Consider the following 15423-nt stretch of genomic DNA (forward strand, 5'->3'; position numbering starts at 1 on the left):
GGGACATGTAGGTCGTCCGTGAATATTATCACAAATGGCCTGCATAGCCCCTCGCGCCAGTCGTGCCCCGCGAGAGACAACCAACACCGCATATGATGGAATCTGCATTCCCCCGATGAACCCGCGACGAAGGAGAAGCTCGGAAGCCTCCAAACGACTCGTGGCCTGACATCACTTTCTTCGGGATCGAAGCTTGGGTCGTATCATTTCATCCTCAGGGACCTGTGGGCAGAAAACGGGTTTTGTCTCTTTTTACCCGCAGCGCACGGGAATGGTCAGATGGTGTGCAAAAGATTAAGCTTGCGGGTGTCGGCATGTTGCGATAGCTGACCACGAGTTCCCGGCATTCCCGCTGGGAGACTCGTGGTGTTTGTTCGGCGCCAGCCACTGAGATCTGGCGACGATCCCCTCCAACGACGATAAGAAGGTCGGCTGGTTTGTTTAAGGCCGTTCAGGGTCCCCCAGCACCCGAAAGAACGCATGCTGCGGTGAGGATGATGATGGCATGATCCTGGCTGTTACAGGGTCCTTCTTAATAATCATCCAGCCTTCGCAACATTCCTTTTTTTCTCTAGCATTTCGAGCTTGCTGCTTCAACGTAGGTGGGTCGCCTGCCAGCACATGAGGATTTTGCATGACGAGTAGTTTGCCAAATCGACCACCACCCCAGCCGACGCGCCGAACTCTCAAGGCGTACGGGCGAGAAGAACAAACAAGTGCCGGTTGTGATGATGATTGACACGGAGGCGCAGGTCTGGACAATAGCCATAGTCCCGAGAATAGGGGGCAAGGCCATACTAACTATGGCCGAATTAACGGGAGCCAAGCCGTTCTCGTCGCCGTCATCGACGGGGGATTGGTGGTGTGTGTCCGGAGTTTGCGGCACTCACCTTCGGTCAGCGTCATCTGTCGAATCAGCCTCCCTGGGCGCTGGCCATCAAATCCCCAGACGCACCGTGAAAAGACTAAATTCTCATACTGTCGGGCTGTTAGCGACGGATCAATCGGCCTTGCTTCCTTTACACGTATCTTACAAGTGACACCGGTTCCTACGTCTTCTTACAGTAGCTTGTTGCACGTCTGGAACCCTTCCAGACGATGGAACGAACCGCGTCTTTGAGCTATGGAAGCCAGCGCAGCGTTCTCTGCAAGCTATCTTCTCTCGACCGGTGAAAATTGGTAAAGCAAGGAGCGTTTTTTGGTTTTCAATCGCATTAGCTGGGCGCCCCCAGAGACTGCAGTGGTCCTGGCGTCGGCCAAGCTTTACTAAGAAGGCGTCTGGGCTCCTCACAGGGGGTAGAAGGCTTGAGACGGACAACAGTGTCTTGAAGGGACTCGCCAGTGAGGTGAAAGAACTCGCCGTTTGACATCTGATAAGACGTTCGAGACACGCATGTGCTGCATTGCCAGCGTTGCGCTATTATGCTTTTCTTACGTCTGACACCTTTGGTCGGGCCTAAGGGACACTGACTTTCAAGAGAACACTCGATTCCTCGACTAGGTGAGTGGCACTGATAAGTCAACGAAGAGGCGCCAGACGGAAGTTGCAGATGCGCCTTTTGGGAGTGCCGACGGTCGGGCGCGAGGAGTTGAGGCGACACGTACAAAGGAGGATGCATTGACGGTGCCTGAATCAAGTGCGATGCAGAGCACACCGCTGAAGATTACATCGTGGCGAAAAGCGTCGTCTTTGTCTGTGATGCTGAAACATTGGAAAACTTGGGGTGAAATCAGTTGCCCGTCGGTCTAAGCGTTCCGGTCAGGACCATCTGAACTTCCCACTGGCTGCAGCGGTATACGACACGCGCGTTGTTCGTCATGGGCAGAAGTCAAGAGCTATTAATTGCTCTTGTAAGATTTGAGCTGACTGATCGTGCGTTAGATCGCAACACTGAGATGCAGGTTCCATATCGAACGTGTCTGAGGTGTTCAGATGCCTGCCTCCCAACGAGGCGCAATTCAGGACGTCGTATTCCGTGCGAGGCGGGGTGCGTTTTTCTCCTTTTCGTATTGCGCGGATACGTGCGTGATGTAGGTACTCTTCTCCCGTTCATGCGGGAAGACGAGCCGCCATCCTGGGTTGGGTGAAGACAGCGACAAGGGCCTCGAATTACCGTGTTGGCCTGGCCGGGCCGGGAGAGCCTAGTGTCGGCTCGCCGAAGCGCTGCCGACGAAGTAATCGAACCGACATGGTTTTCTTGAGATGGCTCACCGTCCTCCGCCGGGAAGCATGTTCTGGCCATTCGCCATCCGAGGCTTCTGAGTCTGACGGGTTTCCTGACAGTGTTTGACTCGACGGCAGTGTTCTTGCGGAGCTTGTCCGACACGGAAATAATCCAGAGACACCGAGCTGAAGAATTGCTTTTGCTTGTGAAGACCGGGAGGTAGAGTCAAAACAAACTGCCACGGCTGGAAGAAGCAAAAAAAAAGAAAGAAAGAAAATCAGTCTGATTAATACAGGCCGTGTTTGTAAGCTTCCTCCCTACGCAGAGAAGCCTGTGCCAGCCAGCAGGGGTTTCGTTGATGGCGGCGGAGGATGAGAGCAAGTCGCCAACGTGCCATTTTGATTCCAGGCCCTGCCTATCGTGATACTCCCTAGAAAGCGGTTCCATGCGGCATGATCTTCGGAAAGCAATCAGCGCGGCGTACACGCGGTGATTTTGGGCGGGCAAGTCGCGAATGATGAAACACCGAACCGTTCAGATTCTCGTTCGACGCACTAGACTCCAGCCGTTTTTCTTTCTGGCGAACGCGGGTGTTGAAGTTGCTTCTTCGCTTCTCGGACTGGATGCTACTGCATGGTGTCGCGGCCTCTTCCATCAGCCGCCGCAACCCCACCCTTTACCTCGTTCTTTGGGGTTTGGGGATCACCAAAGTGTCGGACTGGGGCGCCGGGGCGGTTGGCGGTGGGCGGTGACGGTAAGGACCAAGTTTGAGTGGCTGACTGCCGTGCTTAGTTCGGGGGCGAAGGCGGACGGCAAGGGCGAAGAACAAAGGCCTTTGTTCGAGTGAACACACAAATCTGTTTACCGCAATCTCTGGGAATTCGATACTTGGCCACTGATTGAGATTGCAAGACGGAAATATGGAATGTGAATGCTCGGCCGTAGACTGGGCGGCGCGCGATGGCACGGATACCATATGCGGCCCATTATATCGGCATGGAAAGACCTCTCGGCCGGGATGTAAATCGTGCGGGCGAACGTCTCTTTTGGAATCTCAGGCGCTCCGGGCGACGAGCGTACCTTGCTTGGGAGACTTTGTATCAAGTTGGCCCCTGGTGATATCTCCTCTGGGATAGGGGTCGTAACATGGAAACCCCTTGATTCCTGGCGGTATCAGCCTCTGAAGCGGGAATATGACGACAAAGGGAAAACGGTCAGCCCGAGAACGGTTGAAGAGCTAGAGTGCCCTTGCTAGAGGTTTAAGGAGAAGGCAAGTGGAAAAAGGATGCAGTTGTGATGCCATTCAGAAGACGTTGAGATGTGAGATGGCCATGCAAAAAGCAGCATGGTGAGAAGACCAGGCCAGCCTTCCTTTCCAGCGAACAGGTGTTGGCTGCCGCTAAGGCGTAGTATCGGTAGAAATAGCAGTCAGCTCGATGGTGAACCCCTGCTCTCAGCGGCTGCAAGGCCCTCCACTGCGTTCTGAGTCCTGTTGTGTGGTTCCCCCGCCTCTCTTTCTTGGTTCCCCAGCCAAGGGCCCGATGCCTGCTGGAACTTGGAAGCAAGCTACCCAATCGACAACGTGAACACTTTAGCAGTCTTGATGCTAAGCTTGAAGGGGGATGGTGGCCTGCTCGAGAGCCCGTCCCACCACTCATAATGTGCCTAGCGTGCCGTTATCTTTCCCAAACAAGACTAGTTCGGCTATCCCGTGGACTGGAAACGAAGTGATTGACGGGGGCTTGGGTCCAAGTGCTTGACTTGCCTGACTGGCGCCCGGACTCTGGAGTTGAGCCCATGTCAGGTCGCTTGGGGTTTGAGAGAATTGTTGGTCGCTCAGCGTCTGTACTCACGCTGGAGAGGTCAGCTAATCAAATCAATAAGGCTGTCAAATCATCCAGACCACGGCATTGTGATTCGCAAATTGCAAATTGCAAATTGCAGGTCCCAGCGGAAGGGAAGGGGAGGAGGGGACTTGCGACGTACTCTCTCTCGAGGCAGTGATACCGTACGGTGTTCATGGCACCCTCCTCTGGCCTCAGCTCTCTCACATTCAGGCTCTCAGCTGTGGCAGGGTGCGCGGCAACAAGGTGCGAGAGGTGAGATGGGAGGTGCAAGCAATGGTGGTACATAGTGTAGTGGTGGTGCACTGGTGCGCAAATTGAAATGTTAATTGTTCAATTGTCTGAGGGATCGCAGTAGCACAGTGCAGCTAACACGGGTCGCCCGCAACCTCGCTCGCCCGGCCTGCATTTTGCGGGAAAGAGGCCCCAGGTCTCCACTCCTGCCTTCCCAGCTCCCCCTCCACCTCCTTGCAGCACCAAGTCCAGTGCAGGCAATGCCCAGTCTCCTCTTCGCTCTTCCCCGTCATCTTCTTCCTTCTCATCCTCGACTCAGTCAGGAATTTAAGTATCTGTTACGATAGTGCGAAGACAACAACTGAATGCAATTCCCTCGCAGCATTCCTCCCGCTTGGCCGAGAAGGCAAACGGAAGCCAGCCCCGGGGAAAAACACAAGAAGGAACCAAAAAGAGCCCGCAGTGTGTTGGCTTGCTCTTTCCGGTCTAGGTGGTGTACCGGGGGGTGTCCCCCTCAGTGAAGGTGTGTGTGAGAGAGCGTGTGTGTGGTGTCTGGGTGTCCGGGTGTCCGGGGGGTCCTTCCTGCTCCTCGCACTCACTCCCCTTGCCCGTCGGCGTCGCTCCTCCCTCACACTCACGACGCTCTTTACCCGCCCGCCGCCTCGCATTTCCACTTTTATTTTTCCTACGTCGACCCGACCGGGGGGCTGTGTTACTGTCCTGTCCGTCAGAGAGTGAGCGTCCCACAGTACCGTTCCATACTTATCCCACTCCACCTGCACTTTCCCACCCTCCGCACTCTTCCTGCCTGCCTCTGTCAACTCTCAACCTCCCCCATCCGACTTTGAGTCGTGAGTTTTCTCTCGTTTCAATTTCCCTCTGCTCACCGCGACCGCTGTGCAACACGGCTTGAGTGGATTGGGATATCGAATCACTGCCATACCCTCTGCCCGAGGGTTTTTCCCTTTTTTTCACTGTGACTTGCGTTGATTGCAGGCCGCATGCGATCGAGGGTTCAGGTCGACCATTTCCGTCACGAGACGCTGTTTTCGGATTCCGCGTTTCACCTCTAGGCTCTTGCCTTCCCGCAACAGTCAATCAATCAATTAATCGATGCCCTCGTCTTTCCTCCGACCGTGATTATTTTCCGACATCACCATCCGCTGGTGTGCGATCGCTCTTCTTGACGACTCCGCCTCTCGATTTCGAACCGATCAATTTTATCCGTCATCATGGCAGTCATCAATCAAGTCCTCGTCGAGGTCTCGCGCTTTGTAGTGCGGCAGGCAGTTTCGTCGGACACTCCGACTTCTACCCTCCCGTCATCTGCAGCCTCCTCTGCCGCACCCTCGACGACTTCACTCGATCCCTCTTCCATCACCCCGACTACATCAAGTGACCCTCAGTCAACAACCCCCGCTGGCGGCAATGGAGGAAACGGAGGGGGAGGTGGTGGTGGCTCCACGAGCTCGCCTCTACTCTTCTTCGTGGCTCTCGGTTTCGGCGTCGTATTCACTAACCTCTGGTGAGCCCTCTGCCACTTTGGCTTCCTACCGGGGTCATCAGTATCTAACATCTGCTTCAGGATCATCGTTGGTGTCAAGTACTGCTTCCGCTACAACGCTCGCAACCGCGCTATGCGTCTGAACGAGGACGGAGAGCCCATCAACCTGGAGAACATGCCTCGCCCGCACCGTCGCCGCCGTGAGAAGAAGTTAATGACGATGGATGAGGTGAACGACAAGTTCCCCATGATGAAGTACAAGGCATGGGTTTCCGAACGTGCCAGAGAGGGTCTCCCTACGGCCGGCGGCGTCTCCGCCCCGCCGAGTCGCGCAAATAGTTTGCGTTCCGTCGATGGCATTGTTCCCGAGTTGCCTTCAAAGGAGAGGGATTCGACTGAAGAACGCCCTGCTACCAGTACCGGTAACAAGGCAACCATGTCCGAGAAGCAATCTGAGGATGCGACCAAAAAAGAAGGCGATAACTCGACCGCGACTGCTGACGCTACTGGTGCCCCTGTGCAGTCTCCGACTTCTGCTACTCTCCTCCAGCGTGTCCATAGTGAGGATGACGAGGAGGATGATGAGCACATCAACGCTGCTCTGCCTCCTGAACTGATGGCCACGAGCGGTGATACTTGTGCCATTTGCATCGACACCTTGGAGGACGATGACGACATCCGTGGTCTTACTTGCGGTCATGCGTTCCACGCTGTCTGCGTCGACCCCTGGCTCACAAGCCGCCGTGCCTGCTGCCCTCTTTGCAAGGCCGATTACTACACCCCGAAGCCTCGTCCTGCTCCCGAGGGTGACGTCAACGCTAACGGCGACATGGCTCGCACCGCATCTCGCACGAACATGCCCAATGCTCCTCCTGCTGCCTGGTATAACCTCAGCGGCTCGCGCCTAGGATTTGGTGGTCGCAACAGAGGCAATCGACAGAACAATGACCGCGCCAACCGCCGTCGACGTGCTCGCCAGCAGACTGCGACGAATCCCAGTCCTAACCCCCCTCAGTCACCTCCTGTGGCAGAGAACCAAGAATCCCGCGGTCTGCTCTCCAGCTTCCGCATGCCCGTATTCCGCAATCCTCTCAGACGAGGGGATCAGCAGCAGGGCAGCTCTCCCACCGCGTCTGGTGCGAACGTTACCCCGTCTCAGCTCGAAGCTGGTACTCAAAATGCCACCGCCACGACTACGGAGGCGCGGTGATTACTCATGAGCGACAAAAGTCGCCCGAAAAAAGCGACTTTGATCTTTTTCCGTTGTGCTACTCTTGTACATCATACCCCCGAGACCAATTTGCAGATCTCAACATAGACTGCGATGTGACCGCATCTATACACGCTCACGACACCGCTTTTCATACCCACCTTTACATATAACGTGTGTTCCGAGGAATAGCCCCAAGGAGTAAAAGGGGAAAGAAGGTTTGGCTGCCGCAACATGTGGCAGAAGGGAGTTGCATTACAGTCAGGGCGGACTGATTTGGCTTGGTTTGTATCCTCTGAATTCTGAGGAGAGCGGCGGAGTTGCGGCGACATAGGCATCACTCGACATGGAATAATGACAATTGACAATGTTCACAAAAAAATCCTTTTGTTGGCTTTGTGCTTCTGATGTGAAAATCTGTGGTTGGTTTAACTTGATTATCCCCACCTGCTGCCGCCTATGCGGCCCTTTACGTTCGTCAAAGATATGACCCCTTTTGGAATCGGCCACCAAAATCTTTGGCACGGTTGAGCAACTCCCTGCGCTGAGCTGTACCGATCTTGCCGCCCAATGCCATATCCTTTTCTCTATCAAATGCCCTCTTGCTAGGGTCATCCTCCTCTTCGCCGTCCTTTCCAACCTTTGCGCCACTCTTCTTGTCTGTCTGATGCTCATCATACATACTCTTCCCCCGGGTTGCTGCGATGTTCTCGCTGATGCGCCTATCCCGTTCCTCTTCTTCTCTAGTACGACGCGGTTTCTGCTGCTCTGCTCCGCCGACTTCCCCTCCACGACCTAGCACAGCATCTTCGAGTCGCTTACGCTTCTGTTCTGGTGTCTCTGTCCAGATGCTGCTGATACCCCCACCGCTGCCGCCCGCAGCCGATGACGATTTGCCGCTGGCGAATTTGCGATTCTTGAGCTTGGTCGGGTCGCGCTCTTGGTAACCAGATTGTGTCGGTGGTGCGAGCATCCAGTCATCGCGCTGAGGTGCGGCAGGGCCCGAGGCTGCCGCCGCGGCTGCTGCTACTGCGGCAGCTTGTGCTCGTTGAGCGGAGGTTGTTGACGAGGGAAGAGCAGGACCGTAGTCATCCTCCGAATCTGACGAAGAGTCGTCGTTCCCGCCCTGGTGAGCCGCTGGGGGGAGCGTGGGTCCTATAGGCTGTTTCGGAGGCAGAGTAGGACCTATTGAAGGCTTGGACTTGGAAGCATTCGGTGATGCCGCGCGAGGAGCGGATGGGCCGTAGCCGTCTTCTGAATCAGAGCCGTCGAGAGTTATCTCATTTGTATTTGTTGTGCTGGAAGGAGGCATTGTTGGACCAACGGCAGGATTAACGGTCGGCGCAGGTTCCTTGACTGATGCGCCAGGCACACTAGGTCCAAAACCATCGTCATCGGAACTGTCGTCGAGATCGATCTCGTCGGTGTTTCGAGTCTGCTTTGTTGGCGGTGAGTCGGCGCTGACGTCGTCTGGGTTGCGCTTCCTCTTGGTGAGATGAGGTGGCAGCTGGGGCCCAATGGAAGACATAGTGAATGCTGCGATGTTAGCCGGGTGGTGGAGCGGTGGTGTTCAGTTTGAATTCGGGATATGTTGATCTGACAACTCGCGACGCGTGTGGAGATTGGTCGCATTAAAGAGTGTGACCAGCGCTGTAAGGTGATGTAAGTGCTAAAGGAAAGCTCCACCGGGCTTGCGCCGTGACGATCAGAGGTCACTGCGACGTTGCTAGGCGCTGTCGGGCCCGCCGGAGAAACCGCGGTCCGTCGTAGAGCTCTGGGTGGCTGGAACCTGGAACCCGGAACTTGATGTGTGGGCTGTGCGCGTCCAACTGCGTAATGCGCTCCTACCAAGTGCAACTGATCATCCATTGACAAGTCAGCTTCTCCTCGTCTGATAGGAGCTTGAAAAGCAGAATCACGTTTCGAAAGGGTCCTCGCCTCATTTGGCCAGCTTCTATCATCCTCCAGCTGCTGTTTCCGATCGAGTCAGGCCCTCTCGCTCTCCCTCCCTGCTGAGAGCACTGGCCTAGCTTCTGAACCCAAACCGAACTCTGGCCCGACCGAAGACATGTGCTTGATGAACCGCCATTGATGACCCCACCACCGACGGAGAGAGATGATGGACCTGGAGACACAATGGCAGATCCAGACGACCGGTCCTCCGCGGACGTACAAGCTCCCAGCGATGGAGGGATGGTAAAGGCCGAGGGGGAGGAGGACGGCATCGTCGGCCTTCTGGACGATGAAGAAAGAGAGGCCTCCGATGCCTCTCCAGCAATTGAGAACGGCATTATATCAAATCGGTATCGGCAAATATTACGAGACCAAGCTGACGATGCGTCTGAGGAGGGATCCGTGGATGCGGCGCCGAAGCGCGTGGGAAGTCCCATCGATTCCCTGATGTCTCTGCCCGACGATTCCCCGTCTGTTCAGGCAAGTAGCCCTATCAGCTTCAGGCTGCACTAGCTAACCACAAACCTCAGGGCTCCGTGATCTCCTCTCCAAGCAGCAGTGTCCTCCCATCCGTTGCTTCTCGACCAGGCCTCAGCAGTCCAACCCCGTCATTCCGTCCTTTCGATCGTCGATTCCAATCCCGTATCTCCTCCGCCAGCTTCATCAGTAGCTCGCGATCCTCCTCACCTGCTTTTCTCGCCGGCCATAGCCGTTCCGCTTCCCTGAGCTCAGGACTGCTCGACCGCGAAGATACCGATACCCCCTCGCCGCCGTGGGAAGTTGTTCGATGGACGAGATTGAAGAAACTTAACGGCCAGGCCTTCTCCGAGGCCGGCAAGCGCAACTTCGGCGCTCCGACCTGCATCGCCGTCTCCGCCTCGATTGTGTTGGGGACGAACAAGGGAATAATACTAATGTTTGATTACAACCAGGTCTTGAAGACCATCATAGGGCCCGGGACCAAGGCCGTCGAGTCGGGCGCCATCACGGCAATCGCTGTGTCGGCAGATCACACCACCATTGCTGGGGGCCATGCGAATGGAAGCATCTTTACGTGGGAGACGAACCGAGCGTCCAGGCCGTTCCTGTCCATTCCGCACCTAGACCAGTCGCAACTAGAGAACCGGACCATGGATGGCCATCTCCCTGGTGTCGCGGTCACCCATCTTGGATTTCTGGGGACCAGGCACACTGCGCTTGTGTCAGCGGATGATCGTGGCATGGCCTTCTCCCATCTGGCAACTAGAGGCACTGGCTCTCTCGGCCGAACTGTAAAGACAACGAGGATACTCGGACGGTACCCGAACGCGGCGCCTCCTGCCGGAAAGCCTCTCAAGCCCAGTACTGTACTGGCATTTAGTCCATGTCCTTTGGGTAATACCGAACGCGCCACGGATACCCTCGGCCTGACGGCAATGCTTACACCATATCTGTTGGTTATCGTTTCTACCACACCCGTCGCCCAGACACAACACAAATCGGCCAGACCAAAAGATGTCGCCCATCACAGTGCGATGACCGGCTGCCTTGCGTGGTTTCCTGCGGTGAGGCTTAAGGTTCCAGATCCCGTTACAGGCAGCGACATCTCCAAAGTCAAATTGGTGTACTGCTGGTCAAACGTCCTGACCGTTCTGGACGTAGACGAGATACCAGCAGAGAACAAGGACAAGCCGCCCACGCTCAAGTTCAAGGCCCGGAGTCGGTGGAAGTGTGAAGAAGCCATTGTTGCGGTCCAGTGGCTAAGCCGTTCTGTTCTCACAGTTTTGACCATTACTCAGCGCCTAATCGTCGTTGAGGATCGCAGTATGCGAATGACCGAGGGTTTTGATCTCATCAATAAGTTCATTTACCACTCCGACCTGTTCTCTAAACAGTTACATACATTGGTCGAGCAGCTCGACGAGGACGACACATCGATGCATGGTGTTGTGGCCGACGCTTTCTACATGAGCTTCAAAACCTACAAGGGCAAAATTTTCCTGCTCGGTTTCAACGATGTTTCAATTGGATCGCTTTCGAACTGGGCTGATCGCATTATTGCTCTGATGGAAAATGGTGATTACGTTGGTGCTATTCAGCTTGGAACATCATACTACACAGGTGACGCCGATAAACTCACAATTGGCCTACCCGAAGATACCGAGTTGCGCCACTCGATGGTGCGAGACAAGCTCATGGAGATCATGCGAGCTTCTCTCAAATATGCCTTCACCCAGCGGCAAAAAGACCGAGCTGCAGCGGACGACGCCCACCTTCGAGAGTTGGCTGAGACTTGTTTCACGGCCTGCCACAGCGTCGGCGACGTCGACTTCCTCTTCGATGAAATGTGCGAATGGTATGAAGACGCCGGCGTGGAAGGCATTTTTCTCGAGACCATGGAGCCTTACATTCTGGGAAAGAACATCGCGGTTGTGCCGCCAACCATTGTCAAGGCCACAGTTAACCACTACGTCACCAAGGGTTGGGAGAGTCGCCTTGAGGAGATGATTGTCCACATGGACACAATGACCCTAGATTTGGACCAGATTACTCTTCTGTGCAAGCAGCACAGTCTTTACGACGCCTTGATTTATGTCTGGAACCAGGCCTTGAACGATTACATTACACCATTGATCGACCTACTAACCTTGCTTGTGCCACTTATGAGCAACGGCGACTACATGTCTTCAGGGAACATGGATGACGAGATTTACGGCGTTAACGCCTTGAAGATGTTCCCCTACCTCTCATACACGTTGACGGGCAGAGTATACCCCACCGGGGAGGCCATGGACACCGCCGTTGCCTCCAAAGCCAAGGCTGAGATTTACTGGTTTCTATTCTCAGGAAATAGCGTCACGTGGCCCAAGGGCAGCACTCGGCGGTTTCTCACACGGCCAGATCAGCACACTGAGCCGTCGTTCCCATACCTCAGGTTGATCCTGAAGTTCGATGCCCCAAGCTTCCTTAGTGCTATAAACGAAGCCTTTGAAGATTCATTCTTGAACGACTCTCCTGAGAAGCAAGTTAACGGCGGCATTAGGGGCGACGTCCCTGAAGAGCAGATATTCGGGCTCACGGTCGATCGTCAGTACATTGTCTCTATCTTGTTGGAGATTATGAACCCAGCAGACTTCGCATCGGAGGACACCATTTACCTCGATATGTTCATCGCTCGCAACCTTCCCAAATTTCCTCAATACTTGCTCTTCCCGGGCTCGACGCTTACGAAGGTCTTGACCGGGCTTTGCAATTACCCTGGAGCTGACCTAGCCGAAGACGCCCAACTAAGTGCCGAATACCTGCTCTCGATCTACCAGCCTCCCGATGTTACCACGCTGATTCCCATGTTCAAGAAAGCGGGCTTCTATCGGATATTGAAGAGGCAATACAAGGTTGACAAACAGTATGACAAGCTTGTCCAGACGTACTTCGAAGACCCCGCTGACCGGGATGCCGTCTTTGAATGCCTCGGGGACTGTCTTCGGCCACACAGTGGTCTGAATCGCCGACAGGTGCAAGAAGTCCTCGAAGCAGTCAAGAACAACGCCAGGGAACTCCTCGGAATTAACCCCGTCGAAGCGGCGAGAGTCTTGGCAGCTCAGTCTGTGGACGTTCACCAACACATCCTGGATTCTGCCGAAGACGCACCCGAGCTGCAGTTCTTTTACCTGCGGACGTTGCTCGAGCCCGAAAAGCGAGACGTCGAGACCCCATTGAATCCAGACCGAGTCCTCATCGAGCGCTACGTCCAGCTCATGTGCAAGTATGATTCCGCACATGTGTCGGATTACATCGGCCTGGTTCAATCCGTCAACCTCAGGTTGGATGTCTTGCTGCCTGCCATGGAGGAGACCGGCGTGATTGACGCTGCGGTCGTACTCATGGCTCGAGAAGGCCAAGTCAAGGATGCCATGGACAGGCTTGTGAAGCATCTCGGTACCCTTGAATCGGCCTTGCAAGGTATCTTGTCTGGCGCTCAACAGGAGAGTTCAAATGACTTGCAATCAGGAGCCGAGGAGACTTTGCGAGCGTTGCAAAAATATGTTCACGTGGGCATTTGGCTTTGCCAGGGCCAGACCAAGTCATCGAAGAAGGCGAACGGCGTCCAACAACGAAAGTCAAAAAACACGTCAGAAGTTCTCTCTCCAGATGAGGAGCTTTGGCTCAGTCTCATCGATGCGGCAGTGCAGACCACGCGATCAATCTCGTCCACCATCGAGTCGTCGAAAACCACCCAGAACGGCGTTTCGGAGAAGGCAAGCGCTATGGACAGCTTAGACAAAGAGAAGCTCTTGACACTGCTTCGATCTTTGGTGCAGCATACTTTCACGGCTCTCCTGACGACGACTTCAAGTCCCGCAGGAGCCCAGGCTGGTGGCCGACTCCTTTCCAACGCAGGGAACAACCTGTCATTTCTTCGAATTCTGCGTGCCTTTCTGACACGAGCCGCTGCATCGTCCCCCAATCTCGCAGATCTGCGCTCGGTGCTGGCATCCATCTTTTCCGCGTACGCCTATGAAGAGTCCATCTTGCGACTTTCAAACCGTCTGTTGGAACGAAGCTTGTTCGTGAACGTCAAGCAAGCCGTCGACCTCCGACAACGCGGTTGGCGACCCAGGGGTTCCACGTGTGAGGCGTGCGGCCGTCGTATATGGGGCCCAGGTGTCTCTGGTAATGTTTTTGAGGCCTGGGAAGAAAAGCAGGCCCGCGACGAGCAACACAAGGCCGAAAGAAAGACCGCCGCTGACGAGCGCGGTAAGGGCAAAGCAGCCCCTGCCGCCGGTGAGGCATCTCAGGCTGCATACAGTTCGAAGGGAAAGGGGAAAGCCGCAGCGGGTGTTTCTGCACCAGCGGGCGTTGAAGCTGCCGCGGCAGAGGAGGGTGTGGATGCGCAGAAAGATGCGATCGGAAGGCCCAAAGAGCAGCCCCTCGGGCCGCTCGTTGTGCTGGCTTGCAGGCACATCTACCACCAAACCTGCCTGGATGCGTATCAGGCCCGGCCGGAGGTTGAGGGAGAGACCCGCAGAATTGATAGCCACGCGAGGGAGTACAGATGTCCGATTGATGGATAGATGAGTTGTATCTTCTGTGTACAATGTACAAATTTCATGAATTCACGAATGACACTTAATCGTGTCTACGATTTCTTTAAAGTTGGTTGGCATCCTTGGGAAATTGGCCGGCATCTCACCGTTCAAGTCGTGCTACTCCGATGTTGTCTTCTGACTGCCCTTGTTCTGTGTAACGGGCTGCAAGTGCCGCCTGCACCTGAAAGCTACGCGTTGCCCTACCCCACGGTTTTTGCCCGAATACATTTCCGGACGGCTGCCACGTAGGATATCAGATGGTCACGAGCGCAAGTAGAAGGTGTAGTGGACGAACGAATGCATCAATCTTGGTTCCACGGTATTTAGAACAACACAGAAGATGCGACAGGCGAACAAGACGTCGATATAGAGATGGTCTATGTGTCATATTGCAGACGCCAAGTCTTGACTAAGTACTCGGGCGTTGCAGTCTGTCGTATCGTTGACTGATGACATGTCTTGGCTTTGTCGGTCAATGTGTCAATCAGAAACAATTTCTCTGGGTAGTCGGGCTTAGACGGATGCTCAGCCCTGTCAGCTCTTTAGTGTGAGACTGAAGACGTGACACAGGGAAGAATAGGAGATACGGGACCCGAAGACTTCGAACGATGTTCCGGAGGGCGCCCGGGGATCGGCGGGCGGGGTCGGAGTGGACTCCGGGAAGATCGGGCCTGGGGCTACGGCCGTCTGTTGATCCCGGCACTGCATGGGACCCATTGCAAAGATAAGAGCGGTCCTAGACGGTGTTTCTTGAGATTGTGTTGTAGTGGTTCCCCTGGAACTTCAATTGATTCGCCGTTCTCATCGCCATTCGCCATGATGTCGCTGTAATGATGGCTTCGGACTATCGGGCTGATGAGTGGTACTAATCTCCATATGATGGAAAAATCCGCATGACTCGAAGGGTGAGGTGGTCCCTGAGAATGCCGAGTCTGTTCAGTGGGTCGGTCTATTGACTTGGGAGGCAACGGTTATATGAACTCTTCCGAAAGAAGACGACAAGAGCCGAATTTCAAACTCAGTCACCGGAAAAGAGTGCTTAGTGGACCTCAAACTTCAAAAAGGCCCGCTCGTCGCATAGCGTAGTTTGGAATGCCATGTCGAGACAGGCGCAACTAGCGAGTGTCCCAGCTAGAAATGCTGGAGTCCTCTTGCAGTTTCACTATAAAGTGATATAGTATATTAAAGTATACTTTTTAGAAACTCTACTAGTATATAGGCTATTTTTATAGCTACCCCTTTTCCTTCTTTACTTCTCCCTTCCTATTTTTAATAGTTAAGAAGGACTATAGCTATTACTATACTTATTTCGTTTATATAATCTTTACATTATAAAATTTCCTCTAGCTTATTAATATCCTCTTTAAGTTCTTTATTATTAAGTTTTTATTAAGTTCTTATTTATTAATATATCTACTAAAATTATAAATAAGTATAATTTATA

At 54.3% G+C, this 15423-nt stretch overlaps 3 protein-coding genes across 3 annotated transcripts; 2 read left to right on the top strand and 1 right to left on the bottom strand.

The window, feature by feature from the left end:
- Positions 1–5475: 5475 nt before the first annotated feature.
- Positions 5476–6957, top strand: COL26b_004740 (uncharacterized protein; the record flags this gene model as incomplete). Its single annotated transcript, XM_053177608.1, has 2 exons — positions 5476–5768; positions 5829–6957. 2 exons carry the CDS (start codon positions 5476–5478, stop codon positions 6955–6957), a joined length of 1422 nt encoding a protein of 473 aa, XP_053038501.1.
- A 478-nt stretch (positions 6958–7435) lies between these two features.
- On the bottom strand, positions 7436–8485 carry COL26b_004741 (uncharacterized protein; the record flags this gene model as incomplete). The annotated part of the gene is made up of 1 exon (XM_053177609.1): positions 7436–8485. One exon carries the CDS (start codon positions 8483–8485, stop codon positions 7436–7438), a length of 1050 nt encoding a protein of 349 aa, XP_053038502.1.
- A 608-nt stretch (positions 8486–9093) lies between these two features.
- COL26b_004742 (uncharacterized protein) lies at positions 9094–13964 on the top strand (the record flags this gene model as incomplete). The annotated part of the gene is made up of 2 exons (XM_053177610.1): positions 9094–9380; positions 9620–13964. The coding sequence occupies 2 exons, from the start codon at positions 9094–9096 to the stop codon at positions 13962–13964; spliced, it is 4632 nt and encodes a 1543-aa protein (XP_053038503.1).
- Between the last annotated feature and the right edge of the window lie 1459 nt (positions 13965–15423).

The sequence above is a fragment of the Colletotrichum chrysophilum genome (assembly GCF_026319265.1).
Source record: "Colletotrichum chrysophilum strain AFK26 chromosome Unknown scaffold_29, whole genome shotgun sequence".
NCBI classification, from domain to species: domain Eukaryota; kingdom Fungi; phylum Ascomycota; class Sordariomycetes; order Glomerellales; family Glomerellaceae; genus Colletotrichum; species Colletotrichum chrysophilum.